The sequence below is a fragment of the Coffea arabica genome, chromosome 11c (assembly GCF_036785885.1).
Source record: "Coffea arabica cultivar ET-39 chromosome 11c, Coffea Arabica ET-39 HiFi, whole genome shotgun sequence".
Classification (NCBI taxonomy): domain Eukaryota; kingdom Viridiplantae; phylum Streptophyta; class Magnoliopsida; order Gentianales; family Rubiaceae; genus Coffea; species Coffea arabica.
Window position 1 is genome coordinate 41,853,731 of NC_092330.1, and position 22,815 is coordinate 41,876,545.

At 33.4% G+C, this 22,815-nt stretch overlaps 2 protein-coding genes across 2 annotated transcripts; one reads left to right on the forward strand and one right to left on the reverse strand.

Annotated features, from left to right (window-relative positions):
• The first annotated feature begins 177 nt into the window (after window positions 1-177).
• On the forward strand, window positions 178-2,578 carry LOC140016792 (uncharacterized). Its single transcript, XM_072070644.1, has one exon. It carries the CDS (start codon window positions 678-680, stop codon window positions 2,103-2,105), a length of 1,428 nt encoding a protein of 475 aa, XP_071926745.1. The 5' UTR covers window positions 178-677; the 3' UTR covers window positions 2,106-2,578.
• Window positions 2,579-6,286: 3,708 nt separating this feature from the next.
• Window positions 6,287-8,049, reverse strand: LOC113716241 (transcription factor MYB106-like). Its single transcript, XM_027240535.1, has 3 exons — window positions 7,914-8,049; window positions 7,689-7,818; window positions 6,287-7,223 (listed from the first exon to the last, which is right to left on the reverse strand). The coding sequence occupies exons 1-3, from the start codon at window positions 8,047-8,049 to the stop codon at window positions 6,287-6,289; spliced, it is 1,203 nt and encodes a 400-aa protein (XP_027096336.1).
• Between the last annotated feature and the right edge of the window lie 14,766 nt (window positions 8,050-22,815).

Genomic DNA, 22,815 nt, shown 5'->3' on the forward strand with positions numbered 1-22,815 from the left:
TTCCGCTTTCCTGATTTTGGATTTCTGCTCCGGCTGGATGATCCTTTAAATTATCCCGTTCGATTATTACTTCTCTCAAGAAGTCTTTCTTTTTCTTTTATTGATGATCCCTTGAGCAACTTTGGTAAAAATCAAGCCCTGCATTACTTACTCTTTCCGGGTTGATTTGGTTAGATGGCCCTAACTTCTTAATCAAAACTGAATGTTAATTTCTTGATGCTGATCGGAGTCAATGGTACCTTTCTTGCTGGAGAGGGCAGAGCACCACTCTGATAATCTATCTATTCAAAAAAAGATGGCTTCCTTGATCACTTTATTCACCAAATTTAAGTCTTATCATGCCTCCTTTGATTGAGCTTTACCTCTTTTTCCGATCTGTAAGATCTGAAATATCTTCACTTTATTTCATTTTCTCCGGAGTCTCTGGTTGCACATCTCCTTTTTCGATATCTGTATAAACACAACATAACATATTTGGGAAGATTTAATATTTGTGAGGCAAAAAGATAACTGAAATGTATCCAGGAACGCCCTTCCGGTCTCGAGCGCCACAAACCTCATTCCCACACATAGCACGCAACCGCCAAGCTGTCAGCTTTTTATTGGCTGTTGAACTTTCTAACTGATCTTTCATTACAATCTCCTCAAGCTCTCTCTCTGCTTCCATCCCTCCGGCAATGGGCTCTACAGCCACAACAGCAATCTCCAGCGCCAAGTCCATCAATGCCCTTTCAACTTCAGCCAACAACACAAAAATAACTAACTTAACTACCTCGACTCCAACTTGGTCTCAGACTAAATCAAAATTACCTGACTTTTATGCCTCGAGCAGCTTTCTAAACCACTTAAAATCCAAAAGTCCCCAGCTTAAGAACAAAAATTCGAAACTTTTTCTTCTTCATTGCTCCGCAAAGCCAAATACTGACAGAAAAAATGCAACAGATGATAATTTGTCTCTTCGGTCCGGTTCAAATTCAACAATCCCAGAACAAGCAGCAGCATCACCTACAAATGAAGGGCTTTCATCATTTTCAAGGGGTTTGGTTTTTGATTTGGGATTGAAGGACTCGTGGGATAGTGCTGAAATTGGCTCCCCTGTTGTAAAAAGGTTCATTGGTGATGAGGAAGAGAGATGGTACATGTGGTACTGTGGAAGGTCAAATGGGAAAGATTCCATTGGATTGGCAGTTTCAAGTAATGGGATTCATTGGGAAAGAGGTAACGGGCCTATTAAATCAAGTTCTGATGTGGGGATGGTCATGAATTGTAGTGATGATTGGTGGGCTTTTGATACTCAAGGCATTAGGCCTTCTGAGATTGTCATCATGTCTAGTGCTAAGGTTAGAGTAAACAATTCTCTTTATTGGCTATACTACACTGGCTTTAATGATGAAAAGATTGAGCCTTTGGATAATTCTGTGGCGTTTAAGTTGAGTGATCCGAAAAGGATGTATTATAGGTCATTGCCAGGTTTAGCAATGAGTCAAGATGGGAGGCATTGGGCAAGAATTGAGGGGGAGCATCATAGTGGAGCTCTATTTGATGTGGGGTCAGATGGGGAGTGGGATTCCCTGTTTATTGCATCTCCAAAAGTTGTTTATCATGGGGCTGGTGATGTGAGGATGTATTACCATTCTTTTGATGCTGAAAAGGGGCATTTTGCAGTTGGGATTGCCAGGTCAAGAGATGGGATCAAGTGGGTAAAACTGGGGAAGATTATGGGAGGAGGGGGAAATGGTATGTTTGATGAACTAGGAGTAATGAATGCTCATGTTGTTAAGAATAGAAAAGATGGGAAATATGTGATGGCTTATGAAGGTGTTGCTGCAGATGGCAAGAAGAGTGTTGGATTAGCTGTTTCTTCTGATGGGCTGAAGGAGTGGAGGAAATTTCAGGATGGTCCTGCGCTAAAGCAAAGCGAAGAAGATGGCTGGGATTGGGAAGGGGTAGGATCACCTTGTCTAGTTCAAATGGATGGGGATGCAGATGAATGGAGATTGTACTATAAAGGAACTGGCAAAGGGGGAAAGACGGGGATTGGTTTAGCAGTGTCTGAAGGAATTGAATTTGCTAGTTTTCAGAGATGGACAGGGTTTCACCTGTGACTTGTCAGGCATTTTCTCCCCTGCTCTTCACCATATGAGGGGGGTGAAAGATGACCTTTGCCTTTGGTTCAAACATGTTCCTCACTTCATTTGTAAATCTGGTACTACAAGCTAAAGAGGAGCAGTCAGTCTCGTGGCATCAGGTCTTGGATTTTTTTTTTCCCCCTCTGGTTCCTGCAATTATTACTATTATTTCTGATTATATGGCCTTTATATAGGATTCGGTTTCATGATCTTTTGTTGCTGCTTGAGTTAAGCTATTTGGAATAGCAGCACTTTGCTTCAAAAAATTGGCTGTCCTTGGGATGTTTGTTGTAGCACACGATTGCTTTGGTTTTCTGGGTAGACAATGCGAGAAACAGATAGTCGCCTATCATTTTCTGTTAGCCCGAGAACAGATGGTGATCATGAACTTACCAGACACTCAACCACATATTTCAAACTACAAAAATGAAAAGTTGCTAATTAACACATTCTTGATGATCTTTTTTTTTTTTTTGTTGGGAGTTATTTTAGATTATTAATCATGTGTGTTACTGATTTAGTTTTCTCATATCCCTTTCTCCTTTTTTTTTTTTTCCTTTCAACTCATCTGCTTTCTCATTCGCTTTGGTGGGCCAGAGGTTGGAATGAGATATTGCATGAAGACCTGACTTGATTGTGACAACCAGGTCCAAACTTACGCCTATAGGCCTACAGAGGATGGTAACCCAAATCAGATGATGTTCGAAATTGGTCCAAGCTCTGGCAAGTAGAACACGGCAGAAGCGAATAACTTTTATAGGCCAGACTTGTGAATAAGTCACATCTACCGCCGTATTGATTTTTATTGGGCTTGCGAGGGGCCAATTTTGGTTGTCAGATAAACTCATCATCATCCTGGCCCAGCCCTTGGAAATGGCTCAAACTCAAATCTAACAATTTAGATCTTCAATGTTACAAACTGTATTTCTGTTCTAGGGTTATAAATTAATCTAATCACGTCGAACATCTTAGTATTTGAATTTGTTTAATTATTTTGATAAATTTAAAATTTTATTTAAGTTTAACTTGTTTATTTGCTGAACAAAGTTGAACACTTTTTTTTTTTATCGAATTTAAAAGTTATCGAACATAAAATGCGATGCAAGTTTGGCTTGACTTATTGATTAACCAAGTTCGAACAAATTCTTGTCAAGTCAAATTTGATTCGAGTATTCATTAGTTTGATTCATCTTTCAATTCTATTCCGGACACCTCTAGACAAATTAGAGACAACAAATGACCAGTGTCAATACAAAGCCGTACTCTCTGAAGTTACATTGAAGGTTTTAGTGGACAACAGATGGTACAACTGACAAGATACACGAACAATAACTAAGGAGGCGTCAGTCGGACATAAACATGCATTAATGTTATATACTGTTTCGGTGTAAAGTTAAACGAATACTGAAAATCTTTAAGATAGAGACTGGCGATGGCGTTAGCATTAATTATGAATCTCCAATATCCCCCGGCCCCCCCCCCCGGGCCCCCGCCCGCCCGGTGAAGGGCGAAGCCAACACAGTACTGTTTCCACAGGGTGAGTAATGCTCACGAGGCGAGAGAGTATACAAACTTCACATAAGTTGCCATTACAGGTATAATAGATACATGATTGTGTTCTCACAGATTTCTGCCCTTTAAAAATAAGTAATCAGGAATTCATCAAAAAAAAAAATTTTCTAAGTAAATGAGAAAGCAGATGAGTTGAAACTTAAAGTCAAATTATGTTTGGACAAACCATTTTTTTCGATGTATGTCGTATATGTAAATTTTAGAAACTTAAAGTCAAATTATAATTAATTGTCGTGAATTATAGAAAATTTATGCTAATTATAGACGTGGACTTTCTTTTTCCACATTTCTTCTTCTTTGCAATTTGCACACATTGACAAACATAATCAACCACGCGAATGTATTACCATGCACAATTCACATAACACAAATACAACATCAACATATGCATATATTCCGAACCCTCTATTTTCTCCTCCTGACTTGGCCATGCCAGTATATTGATTCTTTTATCCAAAGAGTAGGGCCAATCAACAATTAATGCTATTCTAATAGCAGTTTTGGAGCAGAAGAATGGAGGAGGAGCTTGGCATCTTCCGAAAGAAGAAGACGTCAAGAAGAAGAAGAAGAAGAAGCAGAAAAGTAAAAAAGAAGGAAGGGAAATTTGAGAAGTTAAAGAAACATGGCGGTAAATATAACTCAACCAGGTGTTTTTTTTTTTTTTCGACACAGGGGTGTTCGGATCAATTCTTACGGGGTCCGACTAATCTCCTGCGGCCCGAGTCCGGCGTCCCAACCCGACCTAAGCACGATAAGTGAGCGGAGAAATCCAGCAAAACAGAGACTCGATCTTGGGACCAAGTGATCACCAGTGGGAGTTGCTACCGCTGAACCATTCACGCGGGGCTCAACCAAGTGTTTGCTTGAACAGAGATTGGATTTAATCGCCACCAAAATCCCTTGTAGGAGAATTCATGCACTCATTAAATGTCACAAAACCTACCAAAGGCCAACATTCTGCAAATGCTAGCCCTAGCAATCAGCGATGACAAAACACATGCAACCAACATTACCACTGTAGTTAGCCAAACAAGAGTGTTCAGGACGAACGTCACGTCACACAGATAGCTTGTGCAGGCGGGATAAATATTGGGACAAGCGGATTAAAATGAACCACATTCTCCAACAACAAGCACTGTGTGTAGTAACAGTTACCAGCATTTTTAGTGTTAGTGTTTGCCTTGAAAAAAAATCTATTAAACTCAAGCACTATATATGACTGTATTTTAATTTTGACACTAGATCTTATTTATGGTATCATTGAGATCTTAAGGAGGATCTATTGAACAGCGATGATGCAGTCACACTACAACTACTCTGAATGACGTCTGTGTTAAACCAAGATACGGTTGGCTTTTCCAGTTGGCAGTAAAACTATCCATCATGCCTACATTTTAGATCACCATATCCAAGAAAACATTTATGTTCGAAGATAACATTACATTATACGTCCGATAAGATGATACAAAACAAAGGTAAAAAAGGACCATTGGACCAATGATTAGAAGTGAGGGTGACATCATAAGTAAACCGAATAAAATTAATGAACTTCTGTGTGAAGTACAATCATAGGAGGCTAGCTTTTTTTTTTTAATATATTTTATTTTATTAACTAATTAAAATTAAGGATACAAGGATTTTGAGGAGGGGCCAAACCTGAACTCAAGAGCTCTTTGAAAAAAAAAAAAAAATCATAGGAGGTTAGCTAACCACTCTGGGGGACTACATAGCATTGTCCGCACTGCGTCATATTAAAGAATAGGGCATGTCAAGTTATAGACTCGGTTAATTTCACAGAAATTAGAGTTTCTGTTTAAATCAAAGCAGTGGCTCATTAGTTCTAATGTTGATCATTTAATTGGGTCTGATTAATTTGTATTAATCCCACTATTTTGGCTAACTTGTACTATGATTAATAAAATATGGATTTAATGGTGCCCTTAAAAGCAACGTGAAAGGCAATCTTAAATTTGCTGCTATATTACAATCACAATGGACTGGGTAGATTTCTCCAAAATAGCATGTTGAGTGGGGAAGTCAAGTCCCATGAATGTCAAGAAATCTAATGGATCAAGTTCCTCACAGGTTACTAACTAGAAATTTCGTAGTAGTATTCGTGTATATATATCAACCAAAACAAAAAATGTCTTCTGTTTGTGCTCATGATTCTAAGATCAATTAGATATCTTGTATAGGCCGCATTGTCAAGCATTCGGCTTTTGGAACCAGTCCTATATATATCGTTTTAACTTCTTGGTAAGACAATGAAAATTGTATAATACTTGCCAACCAAAATGTAAGAAGATCATGTCTACATCAAGTACAAAATAGTTACTAATAATTAAAAGATTAAGTACTATATTGAGTAATGTGGCTTTATTTTGATGGCACGGGCTATAGAAGCTTGGGTGTATGATTTTAGCGATTTCCCTGCACAACGAAAAATACCTCAAATACTCGCTAATTATTCCTAATCTTTCGTTACACTTCTTCATTAAAATTTAACCTAAGTAATTGCTCAATTGAAATAGCAACATCCCTAAAGCTCAGTGGTACGTTATAGTATCACGTATTCCAACAACACATCAAAAAAATGGCGAACCCAATGCAGAAATCTCCTCATTGACTATATTGTTCCAATATTTTTGGTTGTCTTCAAGATCACCACCCCACCTGTAACCAAGACTCTGATATGATCCAGTTGGGTTATTGTTTGAGTCATCGATATCGGCATCCGCGAATCCTTCCATGAAACCTGGAGACCTTAAAGAGAATTCCATAGTATATGCACCACCAACGGGATCAAAATCACATTGAACGTTGACATCATGATTAAGCTGCATCATGTTCCCCGTTGTTGACTCCATTTTTTCTCCAGTCACTGCTAGCGGGTCATTGTTCTTTGGTGTATCCAAATACTGCCAAGTACTCGTACCGGTTGCTTTCATGTCCCGCGCTTCGCAATTAATTGTCGAATTAAATGGTAAGTTTTCTCCAGTTAGACGAGCAGCACTTGACATGGCGAATGTGTTATCTGAAAAATGCAATGTAGAGGTTGGAGACTGAAGGCTTCCAATGGCAGTACTGAAAAAGCCATTGGCGTTCTTTGTTGTTGTCCATGTCCTTTGCCATGCTTTGAGTATATCAAGACAATGAAAATAATGCTTTTGTACCATTGGCTCCAATGGTGTTACTAGTGGTGAAGCTAATGCTTTTGCTAGTGGTAATTGAGCTGAGGCTGGAGGGCTGAGATGAGAATGATTAAAGGCGGTGGACAACGACAGCAGTTTGGACTCGCGAACAAGCCTGGATTCTGCTTCAAGACGAGCACTCTCCCATTGAGCCATGTGACTGAGGTTGGCGGTGTCTTTTTGGTGAGCAGAGCCGAGGGCGTTGGTCTTTGGCCTATGAGTTGATGGATCAATTCCCATCTTGGTTAGTCTCTTCTTCAAATGTGTGTTCCAGTAATTCTTTATCTCGTTGTCTGTCCTCTTTGGGAGGTGAGTTGCTATGGCTGACCATCTGTATCAATATCAACCAATATAAAGAATAAGTGCTGTATAAAAAAAAAAACAAATCTGAGTAATTACTTTTTCACCTGTTAAAAGTTTTGGCAAAGTCACTATCCATCTATAACATAAGGATGGATATACCCAAAACTCAGGTCTTGTTAGGATTGCATTTTTTTTTATAGAAAAATTACTGTAATGATTTAATATATGAAAAATAAAAAGATAATTCGAAAATATATTCACGAAAAACGTAACAATTTGAAATTCAAATTACTGTCCAAACAAGGCGTTAGTGTTTGAAAATTGTGTAATTTTCAAAATCACAACGTCCACCACTTCGCAATTTTAGAGAGATACTTGTGGTAAGCATTTCTTAATGAGTTTGCTCGTTACTAAGAAAATTTCTCAAACCTTCAAAGATAAAAAAAAATACCAACTTGTATAGAAACCGGTGGGTAAAAAAATTCCTTTTTACCGGTTTCCAAGAAGTGCATGGAGTTGAATAATGGTCTGATCTTCTTGCGAACTGAATTTTCCCCTCTTGATATCAGGCCTTAGATAATTAGTCCACCTTAGTCTGCAGCTCTTGCCACATCTCTCCAGCCCTATTCACAACCACATTGCAAAAGTTTTCAGCACAAAAGGAAATTAAAGGAAATTCAGCCCTACGTAAGGTGACGGGTGCAGGTAGATGATTTACCAGCTTTTGCTGGGAGAGCTCGCCAGCTGCTGTGGCCATGTTGTTGTTCGATGTAAGACAAGAGCTTTTGATCTTCCTCAGGTGTCCACGTCCCTTTCCTTAATCCCAACTTCTCGCAGCATGGTGACCTTCCCATTTTTAGAGCACTTATATGGAAACTTTCTAGCCAATTCCTCACAGAAGTGGATTCTAATCTAGCCTGTAGCTAGCAAAGTGAGGAAGACAATGTCCAAAGTGAGGAAGTGAGAGATATATGGAGACGTTGCCTTAGTGCTTAGACAACACAGCGACAATATATAAGGCAAAGAATTAAACGCTCGACAAGACCGAGGCGTAGCAAAATGTCGCGTGACAAGTGGGAATCCAGCGCCACAACTGACTTGACGTAGCTATTTATCTGAATGAACCAATGCTGATAATACACGCACACTTGATTGCGGTTTTCGCCGGAAAATTACATCATTTTTCGTGATCATCAATACTTTACATCGTTTTTCGTTATCATCAACGCCTTGCTATGTGATAATGAATGGGTTTTTTCATTGAAAGATTGACTAATAGATACTTCTTGTTATAACATATCTTAATCATAATCAACTTATCATATGATTACATATTAAAAATTATTATTTTTCTTACATAAATATACTTTTCTTAATTAACATTTCTTTTCTGAAGATTTAACTTCTTAATTATCTACATCATCTTACCGAGTACTTATTAAGCATCCGTAGGCAGATGCACAATAAATATATGATACAGGCACAAGTAGTAACGTAATTAAAGCAGGCTAAGTGATTCTAAACGCATGTTTCAAAAACTGAGAATCGAAGTTGCAGAGCAGAAAAACTGTCACGTACATCTGGTGTTTGATATAAATTGTTTTATATTCAGATGTATGCGAAGTGATAATCGAAATTGACTCAAAGCCAATGCGCCTCCGCAAACCCACAAGAGCTAAACGGTGGAAACCCTTTTCCCTTTTTTGCTCCGTGAAGCAATGAGAAGCCTACGAGGCCATCTTTGATCTTTGTGGTCTAGGTGCATCAAGAATCTAGCCAGTGCAGGATTACGTACATATTGCTATGACAGAACTTCCAGGCAAGCTTAGGTGGTAAGTCAGGTATGGACTCGGAAGGTGACGTGACAATCATCATCCTAAATATTGGACATAATCTACAAACTAAAACAGTATTTACTCATACTTCTATGATAAGTTTTTTTTTTTTTTTTTTTTTGTACCTTAACTTAAGGATACAGGACAAGGGCACCCAAGAAAAAAAAAAGCAGGAAGGGATAGACCCTCTATGAAAACTCTGAAATTATCTCCTTCGATTGCATACATTTTTGCAGGCATAAAATTACAGTACCCATATTAAAAAAATGTAAGTATTATTACAATAACAATGTGTTTTTTTTTTTTATTTTTAGAAATCAATCTTTGCTATACAAAACTCAAAGCGAAACATCTCATTGCTTAACTTCCGAAGCAATTCAAACAATGACAGTTGCTAAGAAAGCTGTCTCCTAGGGTCCGTTTGGTTCACAGACTAGATGAGATGTAATGACTCATCCTCAGATTATTAATCCTGAGTTGAATCATCTTTAGATCAACAATTCAAATTATCTAGTGTTTGATTGGTTCTGAATTGGACATAATATGTTAAAAAATAATACTATCCTATGTTTGATTGGAGATAAGATGAGGTAGAATTACTATTTTAATAATCAAAGCACCCCTTAATTTGCATATTTTTTAATAAAATAATTTAATATTTTATAAAATATTAATAAAAAATTCAATAAAAAATTTAATATTCATAACTTTTATTAAAATAGAGTAGTTTGAAACTTTAGAATTATAAAGTAAATCAAGGGTTTTGATATATAAAAATTTGCATTCACTTAAGCTCAACCCATTTGGTCCCTTAAAAATAGATTTTGACTGAGTTTTTAAACCTAAATTTGAAATCCAATTAAATAATGGGCCAAGTTTTGGCTAAGTCAGAGTTAAATCAATTAAGACATAACCCCTTTAAGAGTTTTACATGAGCTAAACTCAAGCCAATATAGAAAACTTTTCTTTGGACCGAACGTGAACTTTTTGAAGTCCTCATTCACACAACCCAATTGATAGAATTGTGTATTTATATAGAATTTGGTTAAGAAAATAATCTTAGTAAGGGTAATTTAGTCCAAGATCAATATAGTCCTTTTATTATGATGTTAGTATGGGCAAATTAGTCAAAATTTTAAATTAGTCAAATGGACCATACTAATTAGGGATAAATTAGTCAAAAATTTTAAAATAATGGGTCGGGGCAAATTAGTCAAAAAATTTAATATAATTAGTATGGGTGAATTAGTTCATTTATTATTATATTATTATGTTAGAGTATAGTTATATAATAGTCCGTATGAATCTGTATCATTCACAAGGGCAAATTAGTTTGTTATGTTGGTAGTGAGGGTATATTAGTCAAAAAAAATTTAAAATTAATTAGTAAGAGTAAATTAGTCCATTCATATTATATTATCGTATGGGAGTACAGTTATATAATTATGAGAGTATAAATTTATATTATTTGTAAGAATAAATTAGTTTAAAATTTTATCATCTTATCTGTTAGTTATCCTAGAATGACTGATACCACCTCCTCCATGGAATTATTTTATTCCATGAATAGAGGATTAATTTGGTTACTTGGGATGTGTTATTTCATATGTAAAATGCAACCAAATATAACATGACACGTGATGATTAATTCAATCTTGTGTCATCTCATGAACCAAATGGATCCTTAAAGTATTATGTTCCGTAAGTATGTCTCATTTGCTACATCAACTATAGCTTATAAATTTTACAGAGTGTATGTCAATTTAGCCTTTCAAATGGACCAAAATTAATGTCAAGCATCCACATGAGAAAGTCTCAACATCTCAAACAGGCAAAAAAAATCTCAATTAAGTCTCTTGAACAAGAAAATTTATACTAATTACGCTATTCAGAAGGGACTGGCAGAGTGGTTTTCACAGAATCATTGAAAGGCTAATTAAATGGTTTATTGGTGATCAAAGTTTTGTTTAGCCAATTTGGCTTTGCTAATTTTGTTGATCAGCCTAACCAAAGTAACATCCAAGTGGTTCTAGTCAACTCAAATAAACAGGTGTTATTTTCGAGCTGGTTATTCATTTCTTGGTTGAACGTTTTATGATTAGTCTCTTCAAATTTGACTGACAATTTAATGGCACTAATTTGGCTATAACAACTCAAGTTGGACTTATCTACAATTGGGCTTTATTGTTATTCTTTTTTTTTTATAAACTATATTTCATTAATGAAATTTCCAGAAAATAGGTAGGAGCATAAACTGAAACATTCTGGAGCTACAAAGATAGTTATGAAATCGTTAGCACCGCATAAAAACATTCCTCCTAGAGTAGCTGTTAATACGAATAAGAGAAACGTTGCTATTCCTGGATCCAGAGGTGAATATGTTCGATGGAATAATTTCTTAGATGTATTACTGCATCCCCAAGGGTTAGGTCCACTTTTTACAGGTCAGTGGAATCTTTATGCTCAAAACCCCGATTCAGGTAGTCATTTATTTGGGACCTCTCAAGGAGCAGGAACTGCCATTCTAACGCTTCTCGGGGGATTTCATCCGCAAACACAAAGTTTATGGCTGACTGATATTGCCCATCATCATTTAGCTATTGCATTTATTTTTCTCGTTGTTGGTCATATGTATAAAACTAATTTCGGGATTGGGCACAGTATGAAAGACCTTTTAGATGCACATATTCCTCCGGGGGGACGATTGGGACGTGGACATAAGGGTCTTTATGATACAATCAATAATTCGCTTCATTTTCAATTAGGCCTTGCTCTAGCTTCTTTAGGTGTTATTACTAATGATAGAAATTAAATCACACATCCGAAAAAACTAATTAAAAAAGTTTTACTATGAGCTCCAAACATATTCAAACATCAAAATAGAACATTATAGCCCCATGTTTGTTTTAATCCGTCAATCTCGGAATACTCCAATTCCAGAGAAATAAGTACATTTTCTTTGTCAGTTGGGCTAGGATCCCACTCTTATAAAAGAGAAAATGAAACCTCAATAGCAAATTTCACTGATTGGGACAAATGTTTAATACCAATTTATTTTTCGAGCAAATGCCTATAAAATTCTACCCCTCCTGCTCGTACAAATACGGGTGCAATTGCTCAGTCGCTATCCTCCTTCAGAGCACCGTTACCAATTAATTATTTGGTAGATAGTTTGGATTTATACATTCAATGGTAGTAATAATATTGGCAGCAAATGTTTGGTAGTAAAAATATTGCCAGCAAATGTTCATTCGCTATCGTCCTTCAGAAAACTACTGTTACCAGTACATTATTTAAGTTCCCATTTAGATTGCTAGCTTTTTAGGAAAAATTCTTGAAAAATTCTCCTGACATGTTTTCTTAGTTATATATTTTATCTCAAGTATATCACATCTTTAGAGTTCATATTTTCCTACTAGAAAAACTCTCAAAAACGAGATGATTGCACCGTGTAATGAAGCTAATCAGTAGCGATGACCATGCATGCATATTTTTTACTACAGTAATTATTTAGGAACAAGCATGAATTCTTACAAGATTGTTCTTTTTTAATTAGGCGAATCTAAAACTTTTGACAAATAAACCTTGTCAAATCTACGGAGATAGAAAAGTTTCAGTGTCCTCTTTTAACGGCGGGCTGTTATTCTATCAATTTCTCACATCTGGAAATTCTGATATTGTTTGCAGTTCAAGTTGTACAGTGGCTGGAGAGAAATGGAAACTTATCTGCTGTTTGGGATTCTGAGCCGTACGTACTGTTTTGCATAGTATATAAAATTATAAATATGTTTCCTGTTTAGTCTGATTGTTGTATTGTGTGTTATTACAAGCATACATGCCCTGCTATCCTTTTTTTTAAAATAAATAAATAAATTTGTTTCTCTTTTGCGTTAAAGGAAAGAAACGAAAAGAAAAAGATATCTGAGTTGTAGAATTGGAACTAAATTTTCACTAATGCTATTTACTCAATCCTCTAAAATCTATTATGACCATTTGGTCCTTCAAGTTTTATTTTAGTTTCGTCCAATATAATTCTCTAAATTTCTATGTCGACCTATTTTACGTTAAGCACATATGGAAAATTTTTTCAATCCCTTTGTATAAATACATCGATATGAAAAGGGTCCCAAATGTTTGTTCTCCACTTACCCCGCGCTGTCAATGTACAACATCTTTGCCTTCTCGTGTTTCGCCATTAAGCTACAGTAACACCTTCAAGCAAATTAATCACAAATTGTACTACTGTTTACACCCAACATCATAATTGTTCGTTTTTTTTTTCTTTTGAACAACCGCATTAAATTTGTCCCCTTCTGCTCAACATTAATTCGATGAACTATAAAATTGATCAGATGGTGCTGAAACCAGACTGCCTACGACGGAACTTGCAAAGATCATTTGGAGCATCGATAATAATAGACTAGCTTCAAGTTGAATTTAATTGGTGGTATAAACTCTCGTTATGATATCACATATATTTCTTTTCTATTTTCATTAGGATAATCCACGTAAGGATGAAGTTGAACCTAGTTCTAATGACTTCATGCAGTTATATATTGATAAGAAAATTTTATTCTACGTTGCAAATTATTGTTTACACGAAAATTAAGGAACAGGGTTTGGTGGGGCTGGAATTGGAAAGGGATATACTGCTATGGATTTGCTATATCGGGACAAGATGCTTTTTTTGGTCTATGTATTAGAATTGTGAAAGGGGGGGGGGGGGGGGGGGGGATAGTCACAGCTTCATGGGATATATAATAATATTAAGGAACCCCTTCGCTTTCTTGTTTCTTTTACTACATTGGCACAACTTATTTGGTGACTGGATTGAGCTGACTCCTTCTGTAGCAACAGTGATTGAAAAATATACATATATATATATATATATATTCAAAGCTGCTTTAACTTTCTCTTAAAACAATGGCCCGAATTAATATTTGAATCAAAACGCAGGGAAAAAAGAAAAAGAAAAGTGCAGAATTGAGCTGGAGATGACATGCACAAACAGTTGGAGTTTAATATATTTGCGTATAATTTTGTGGTTAACCAAAAATATAGTATCAGTTGAAGTAAAACTAGGGTTAAAGTAGTGTTCAATTTAAGTGAAGGTAGCTGAACTTTGGTAAACACAGTCAGAAAATGTGTCTCGATCGAATCTGCCGTACTATCTAAAAGGAGATGAGTGATAAACATATATTTTGGACGTTTACCATATCTAAACACAGTAGTGCTATAATGCTATATATATATGGTAGGCGATTACCAAATGTACGTACTCATTTGAGGATCGGAGGGCCAAAGATCTTATGTTTTTCAATTGTAGGTAATGATCTTCCAAGTTTTAATTGGAAGATTTTGACGCATTCTTAATGGATGAATCTTTTTGATAATATTCGTTCTTAATCCTGCAACCCAATTTCTCTTCTCATAGTTGTGTCTTAGTTTGTCTACCTCTCCTCGTTGTTACGCAACATGGCCATATATATATATGTATATCATGCGAATTAGGCCAGTACTTTAACAATATAATTTCTCTTCTCGTAAATGCATGCCCATCTCTGTAACAAGTCTTCCCCATCTCAATCCTCTACAAGGTGTAGTTCAAGTTGGGAGATAGGAGTGTTCCGAAATAAAATAGAGTAATCGGCACACATGTATAGTTACGTTGGGTTCTATTTGCATTTGGTGAAATCTAATAGTACATCTTAATTAAACCATTCGATGAGGACTCGGATTTTAATGTGTCCAGAATTATTTTATTTTATTTTTATCTTACTGTATTACGTTGGTATCTGCATTTGTTATATTAATATTTACGTCAATGTCTGCTTTGTATGGTACGGTTGATTCTTGTGGCTGCAGAAGAAGCTCCTGATCCTGTCGACTGTCACTTGTCAGGGAGGCTACTTGACATCAACTTTATAATGCTGCATAGCTTCAAGTCCCACCGATACAAAAATCTTTTACGTGACAAAAGGGTTCGTCTGGATTCCTTATTTTTGCACCTGTTTTTAAAAAATTGTTTTTCACATTTCAAATGCTACAGTAAATGTGTATTTCAAAAACAATTCCAAAAACACCCATATCCAAACATTATATCAAAAACAACTCCAAATATACAAATTTAATATGTATATTTCAATTTATATTAATATAATATAAATTGAAATATATAAATTGAAATATGTAAATTGAATATATAAATTGAAATATACAAATTGAAAATTATACATTTATATGTTATATATTATATATTATATAAATATTTACATACATTAATATTATACATAATATAATATATTATACATAATATGTAATATTGTATACATAAATGTATAAATATTTATACATAATATATTATGTACATTATATTATAATATATACATTATTAATGTACTTTCATTATTATGTACATTATTGTGTATAATAATGTATAATAAAGTTATGTATAATATATAATATACATAATATGTAATAATGTATAAATGTATATTATGTATATTATATTATATATATACAATATTATGTATATTATACAAATTGCAAAATTTTATATTATATATTTATATATTATATAAATATTTATATAATGAAATATACAATAAATATTACAAATTGAAATATTATATAAACACCATATTTATTAATATTCAAATATTTATAATTAATATTAATGTATATTATATATATTAAATATTTATAAATAATATATTTATATATTCAAATTATATATAATTTATTTATTTAATCTATATGTTTATATATTTATAATATATTTATACAAAAAATATATATTATAAAATTATATATAATATAATATAATATATATTATATAGATTATACATTTATATAAATGTACATTTATACATAATATATATATTTATGTATATTTATAATTTACATTTATATTATGTAGTATATATAATATAATACATTTACACATTTATATTAATATACATTATATTAATTTTACATTTATACATAATATTAATACATTTATATATTTATATTAATTATATTAATACATTTATACATAATATTAATATATATTTATGATATATTAATTTATACATTTATATAATATTCATTTATAATTTATATATTTATAATAATATACACTTATACATTTCTAAATATATTTATATTATGTATTAGATATAATATAATACATTTATATATTTTTATATAAATATATAAATATATTTAATTATAAATATTTATAAATGTATTATAAATGCATAAATATATATTTATATAAAATTTATAATTTATAATTTATAATTTATAATTTTTACATTTATATAATATTCATTTATAATTTATACATTTATAATAATATACATTTATACATTTATAAATATATTTATATTATGTATTATGTATAATATAATACATTTATAATATATTGATATATTTTTATATAAATATATAAATATATTTATTTATAAATATTTATAAATGTATTATAAATGCATAAATGTATATAAATATAAAAATATATAAATTATAAATTATAAAATACTCAAAAATACGTTTTAAAAATACCTCTAAAAATAATCCAAAAAACATCTACAGTAAAAGTTTTTCATATAGTTTTTGAAAAACAACTCCAAAAACAACTAATCCAAACGGACTTGTATTTCAAAAACGAAATGCTACAGTATTGTTTTTGAAAAACAACCCCAAAAATAGCTAATCCAAACGGACCCTTTAAGTTTCCTTGCCATAAACACATTTGAAGCCTCGTTTCGGGATCACCTCAATCTGGGTTGGAAGTTTAATTCAATATCATACTAATTGTTAGGACAACCGTTTTTTTTTTTAATCGATACGACAGAATTTCTATAATCTAAACTAGCATATTCTAAGGGAAAGGAGAGGAAGAGGGGATTCGATGTGAGTATAAACTCTATTGAAATTAGTCAATGAAGACCGTCAAATTTTGTGAGAGACAAGATTCGAAACCTTGAACTGTACCGGACCTTGACAAATTTTGTAGGACAACAGAATCTAGCTAGGACATTATTGAACTCGTTTTAAAGTGCTGATCATAAGCACTCATATACAGTCATCTAATTGCACGTCAATTCGTTAATCAAATCAATTAAGATGTTGAAATGAGCCTGTATCAACTATCAAAGGCAAGAAAGAGCATTTGGGATTAAGATGGGCAATGTATGGTGGAAGTTAGATTTTTGTACTTCTAGTACTATTAGGGCACAAATGTCTCGTCCCAATACGTACATGGGTCACGCAATTAGCTTTTAAAATTTTGGGTGGTAAGTGGTAAATTATTCATAAGTTACTGGAATTGTAATTGAAACCCAATGATCCTAACGTCACATTTTATGTGCGCGTGCGTGTGTATATATATAATTTTTTATATTTAATAAATATCTATTTTAAATAGTTTAAATATATTATAGTTATTTTTTAAATTTTCATTTGAACTCGATTTATGCTCGAACTTGAATTCAAACTCAAGCGTCAACTTTTACAAAAAGGGGCCACATCGAATTCCATTCCAGTGAAATTAAGTTGACTTGACTAAACTAAAATTTGTCTCGACTCAACTGTTTGTAGTTCTAACTCCAGAATTCTCCAAATTGAAAATAATCAGAGAGTGCAATTGAGAGATCATAAACATTTGTATGACATTGACATGGAAAGATTGTTATATGAGATATGAAAATTCGACTTGAGAATTTGGTGTCTTTCATTTTGAGCCCCCGAAATTGGTTGAACTAGTGCAGATCGCAGAACCCGAGTTCTTAAATTTAATTTCTAATTAGTTAGATCTACAAATTATACTTTTAGCCGACTGTACTGCTCATTGGCTCCAAAACCACCACTCCTACACTGCCTCACAGATTTAGAAAATCCCGATTATGGTACCTGATAATATAGAACTTGGGAAATTGTTATTAGTTTTGTCACTGAAAAAAGAAACAAAAAAAATAAATAAGTAGGGTAAAATTTACTCCGAACATTAACATGAGCGCTCTGACATTATCGTCAACTAAACGAAAAACCTTTCTTAAAAAATCTCTTTAACTAATTCTTTATTCTATATCTTTTTATTATTTATTTTTTTTCCTAACATATGCATACACATTTCTTTAAAAATCTCTTTAAGTGTACCTTACCGACTAATCACAATTATGCTTTTTGCTAGTTAAAAGTCGATTTCACTTTAAAAAAAGATAAATTTGTTATTATAACTAAAATTTACCCTAAACATTAACATGAGTACCCTGACATTATCGTCAGCCAAACGAAAAACCTTTCTTACTATTTTCACATGGTTTTGTCACTTTTTTGTTGCATTTGGAAGGTGAGTTTTTTTTGTGCTTGTTTAAAATTTTATTGTAGCTTACTGTAAAAGTTTTTTAAAAAAAATTTTGAAATGTTTTTTTTTAATATTTTGATTTGTATAGTTTAAAAATTTTTTATTTTAAACTTTAAAAAGTTTTTAAGATTATTATAATTAAAATTTTTAAAAAATTTGTCACAGATAAATTTGACAGAAAACTTGACTTCCAAACGAGGCATTTGTGTAGATGCTGCAAACTGCAAAGACAAAACACATCATGTGAGTAAATGGGTAGACATTAGGGCCCAAAACACGTCCCATCATGTGACAGATGCTAATAAGTGAAAATTGTCATTTGCTCCTCTGGCGCAGTTGCAACTCTTTGCTTCAATCCTCCATTTCCACGCTTTCAAGGGGACTCGCCCAAGCACGTGCCGAGCATTTGATCTAAAATCTAGTACAGGAGTGTGTAGTGGTCCGTTAAGGCAAGCATCTGTTGTGGTCGTCCGGAAGCTCAAGTCTGGTCTCGTGTCACCATCCACATTAATATGTTCTGCACTAATTCAATAAAAAATTACCAAAAAAAAATCCCTGTCCTATAATTTACATTTATTATCCAGAGGGCGGCCACAAACTTGACACTTAAAACACAAGGAAAATTGAAAAGCTTTGAAAGCCGAACCAAAGATGTCACAATCACTCTAATTCTCTCCGGATATCCCTAATTTTCTGAAATTTTTTGAATTTGACAATATTCTAAGAAATTCGCCCTCTAATATATCTACCGACTAAGTTAGTTCTTGGGGACACCATATAAATTATTGACCAAAAAACATTAAAAAAAAAGAAAAGAAAAGAAGAAAGAAATTGGGAGCTCCGTATGGATTAAGTGTTTTTTGAAGTATTTTTTAAAAATTTTACTATAGCGATGTATGTAAAAATAAAATTTTTTGCTGTAAATAGTTAAGTGATTGTAGAGGTGTTTTTTAGGGTGATATTGAGAATACATTTTGGGATATTGTTTAGAGTTACAATTTTGTGAGATATTTTTTTTAAAATTAATCAGCATCTACCAACCTACCACCGATCACCACTACCACTTCTTTCACCCATCATCCTCCCTCTTCCTCTCCGTCCCTCTTATTCTCTAATTGCAACCAAAGTAGGGGAAAAAGAAGGGAAGAAAGGTTGTGAAGGAGGGAAGAGTGGGGAAGAAAAGAGAAAAGGGGAGAAGAAAGATGGAGGGGAAAGAAGAAGAAGGGAAAGGAAGAGGGAGGAGGGAGAGGGAAGGGTAGGGGAAGCAAGAAGAAGGAGAGATGAGAGGTAGGGTGGCAGTGATGTTGATGGTGGCAGTAAAGGTGGAAGAAGAGGAAGGGAAAGGCGGTAACGATGGTGGGCGGTGGTGTGTGGTGAATGGTGGTATAGGTAGAACTAGATTTTTTTTAAAAATTTTTTTGGTAAGTTATATTTAAGATTTTATGTGTTTTTTTGAGTTATTTTTAGAATGTTATTGTAAATTCTAAAAGTAAAAATAATTTTTTTTAAAAGTACGAGTCCATACAGAGCCAATGTGAGTTATTTTTGGATTTATTTTTGGGAGTTATTTATTTATACATTTGAGGCTTGATCAATGTGAACTTCAACTAAATAAATAATAGGGACACTTTTTTTTCCCAATAACGATACATTGTATAATTTATTCTGGTCTAATCTAGGACGAGGGGAAGCGAGATTTGTGTTAGAAACTAGTGGGTATACATACCCAACTAAATTAAAAGAGTACTATGATACTACCTTTAGATTTTTTTTTTTTTGGCTGCAGATGAGAGTTGCAAGAAAGACTTAAATCCTTCCTTGGTTAGCTTAGTAGTTAATAATAGGGACACTTCATCGTCAATCTTTGGTCACATGCTCCAAGGTCGGACATGATTTTCAAATAATTTCTCTCATCATTAATTGTACTTTTATGACACAATTTGTACGACGTAGGCTTTAAATGGAACACGGGAACAGGTATCAATGCACAGACCCATTCAATCAAGTTCCGGTATAATTTTGGTGCCCCGAATAACTGTTATTTGATGAAACGTCTTTTTGAGTTGTTGGAGATAAATGTAAGGGCAAAATGCCCAAGTGACCGTCAAACTATTAGAAAATTTAACTTTTAACTCTCAAACTATTAACTAATAAGTTTTAACCCTCAAACTAATTAAAATATATAATTCTAGTACTCCATCAACCTGAGTCATTATGTTTAACAGAGAGATAAAATATTCATAGGATGTTAGTGGCCCTCAAACTATTACAAAGTTTAACTTTGGACCCTCCAATTATTAACTGATAAATTCCATACCTCCAACTACTTAAAATGTATAATTCTACTATTTCCATTAATTTGAGTTGTTATATCAAACAGAAACATCTATTGATAAAAAATTTGGAATGTGCCCAATCGAGTGTTTGACAAATTAAGAAGATTTAGATCTAGTGATGTAAAGTTTGGAGGAATTTCATCAGAGAATTGATTATTTGAGAGATTTAAAAAGTTCCAATTTGGAAGTAAACCAAGACTTGTTGGAATATTCCCAAAAAATGAATTGTATGCCAGATTTATGCCATTAAGAGAAACACATGAACCTAATGAATTTGGCACAACACCAAAAAATGAGTTAAATTCCAAATGAAGACAAACTCAATTAATTCAAGTTGCCTATCCTTGTTGGAATTTCTCTATTCAGGGTTTTGGGTTTAGATTTTTAATTGATTTTGGTCAAATTCAACAATTGGAGATTTGGTAAATTAGTTTAGGAGTGAAATGAGGTAAAATAATTTTACCCTAGTACATATCTTGTGAAGACAAAGACATCCATCAATTATGCCCTTACCATGCACGTGGCGATATTTCTAATAGGCATAAGAGTTCAAATTGACAGAATGGTTAGAATTATATGTTTTAATAGATTGGAAGGGTAAAATTTATCAATTAATAATTGGAAAAAGTTGAACTTTATAATAGTTTAATGGCCACTAGTGCGCATGTCTTGCTATTTTTGTTAAATATAATGGTTCAAATTGATGAAAGGGCTAGAATTATATGTTTTAATTAATTGGAGGTTTAAAACCTATTAATTAATAGTTAGAAGGTCAAAAGTTTAATTTTGTAATAGTTTGACAGTCATTGAAACATATTACCCTAAATGAAATATAGCTATTCAATGTATGTGAGGTAAAAAAGTGATTGAAAAATGCGTTAATGCAAAAAAAATTTTTTTTTTTGGATGAAAATGACAATCCAAATGTGTCCTCAAATTTTTTGAGGCCGCGGTGAAAAAATTATTTCGTTATCTATGACCATGACATTGCTCGTGACGGTACTTGACTGGGAAGCTTTACACCTGCCTTACCTCCTGTGCCTATATCCATGGGAATGAATAAGAAGCACCATATATGGTTGTATCCACATAAATTTGGGCGATTTGCATGCCTATTTTTTGCGCGTACAAGTTTTGAATTAATTTTTTTTATACATTGATAGTATATACATTTTCATTATTGAATGCATGATATATAATTTGAATTTGAATTTGAAATCTAAATTTTATATATGTGTCATGTATTCAACTGTAATAATACATACATTGACTGTCAGTATATATATAGAATTTACTCATAAATTATTTTTGGTGGCTCCCATTTGGCATCCAGTTAAATAGCTTCTGCTTCTGTGACATCAAGTTGATGTTTGGGATGAGTGTGAAAGATATACTCCCTGCGAGTAAGACGAAATTTGGGACTTAAATGGTCTCTGTTGCAGACCTAAACCGACTGAATTCTTTTGCCAAAACGCTGTTGCCAACTTACTCTTTTTGGACTCCAGAAGTAAATGATGGCAATGAATGATGGTATAGGCTCAGTTAATCAATCAATCAGCCAAAATAAATAGCTGTAGCGTCGAGTAACAGTCGTTAGGTATGCATCGCTCACAAGAAGTTCTAAAATATATATGCCTTTAAAATTGTGGGGACTTCAAAAACTACTCCAGTTGCAAAGAGTAAAAGACGTGTGTAATTTCTTTAGGAGGAAGGTAAATTATTTCAGTAGCACACAGAGAAATAAATGAGAAAGAGTAGCGTCCCGCGCCCACCTCATGTCTCTTTTTTTTTTTTTTTTTTGTTTCACTTGAGGACTCGTGATGCTCAAGGTAATGCAAGAGTCCAACGATAACGACGCAAAGATTCAATTCTCTACCACAATATTTTGGTTAGTTCCATCTTCCGGAGGATTAAGAAAATTCCTCTCCGGAACACTCACTTTCCCCCGCACTTCGTTTGAATTGAAGGGAATGGAGAAATCAGAAAAAGAGAAGCGTTTTCCTTAGTTACAGAGATTTATAAATAAACGAAGAAAACTCAGGTTGTGTTTGGATTGTATTTTTCATAAAAAAATTACTGTAGCGATTTGATGTATGT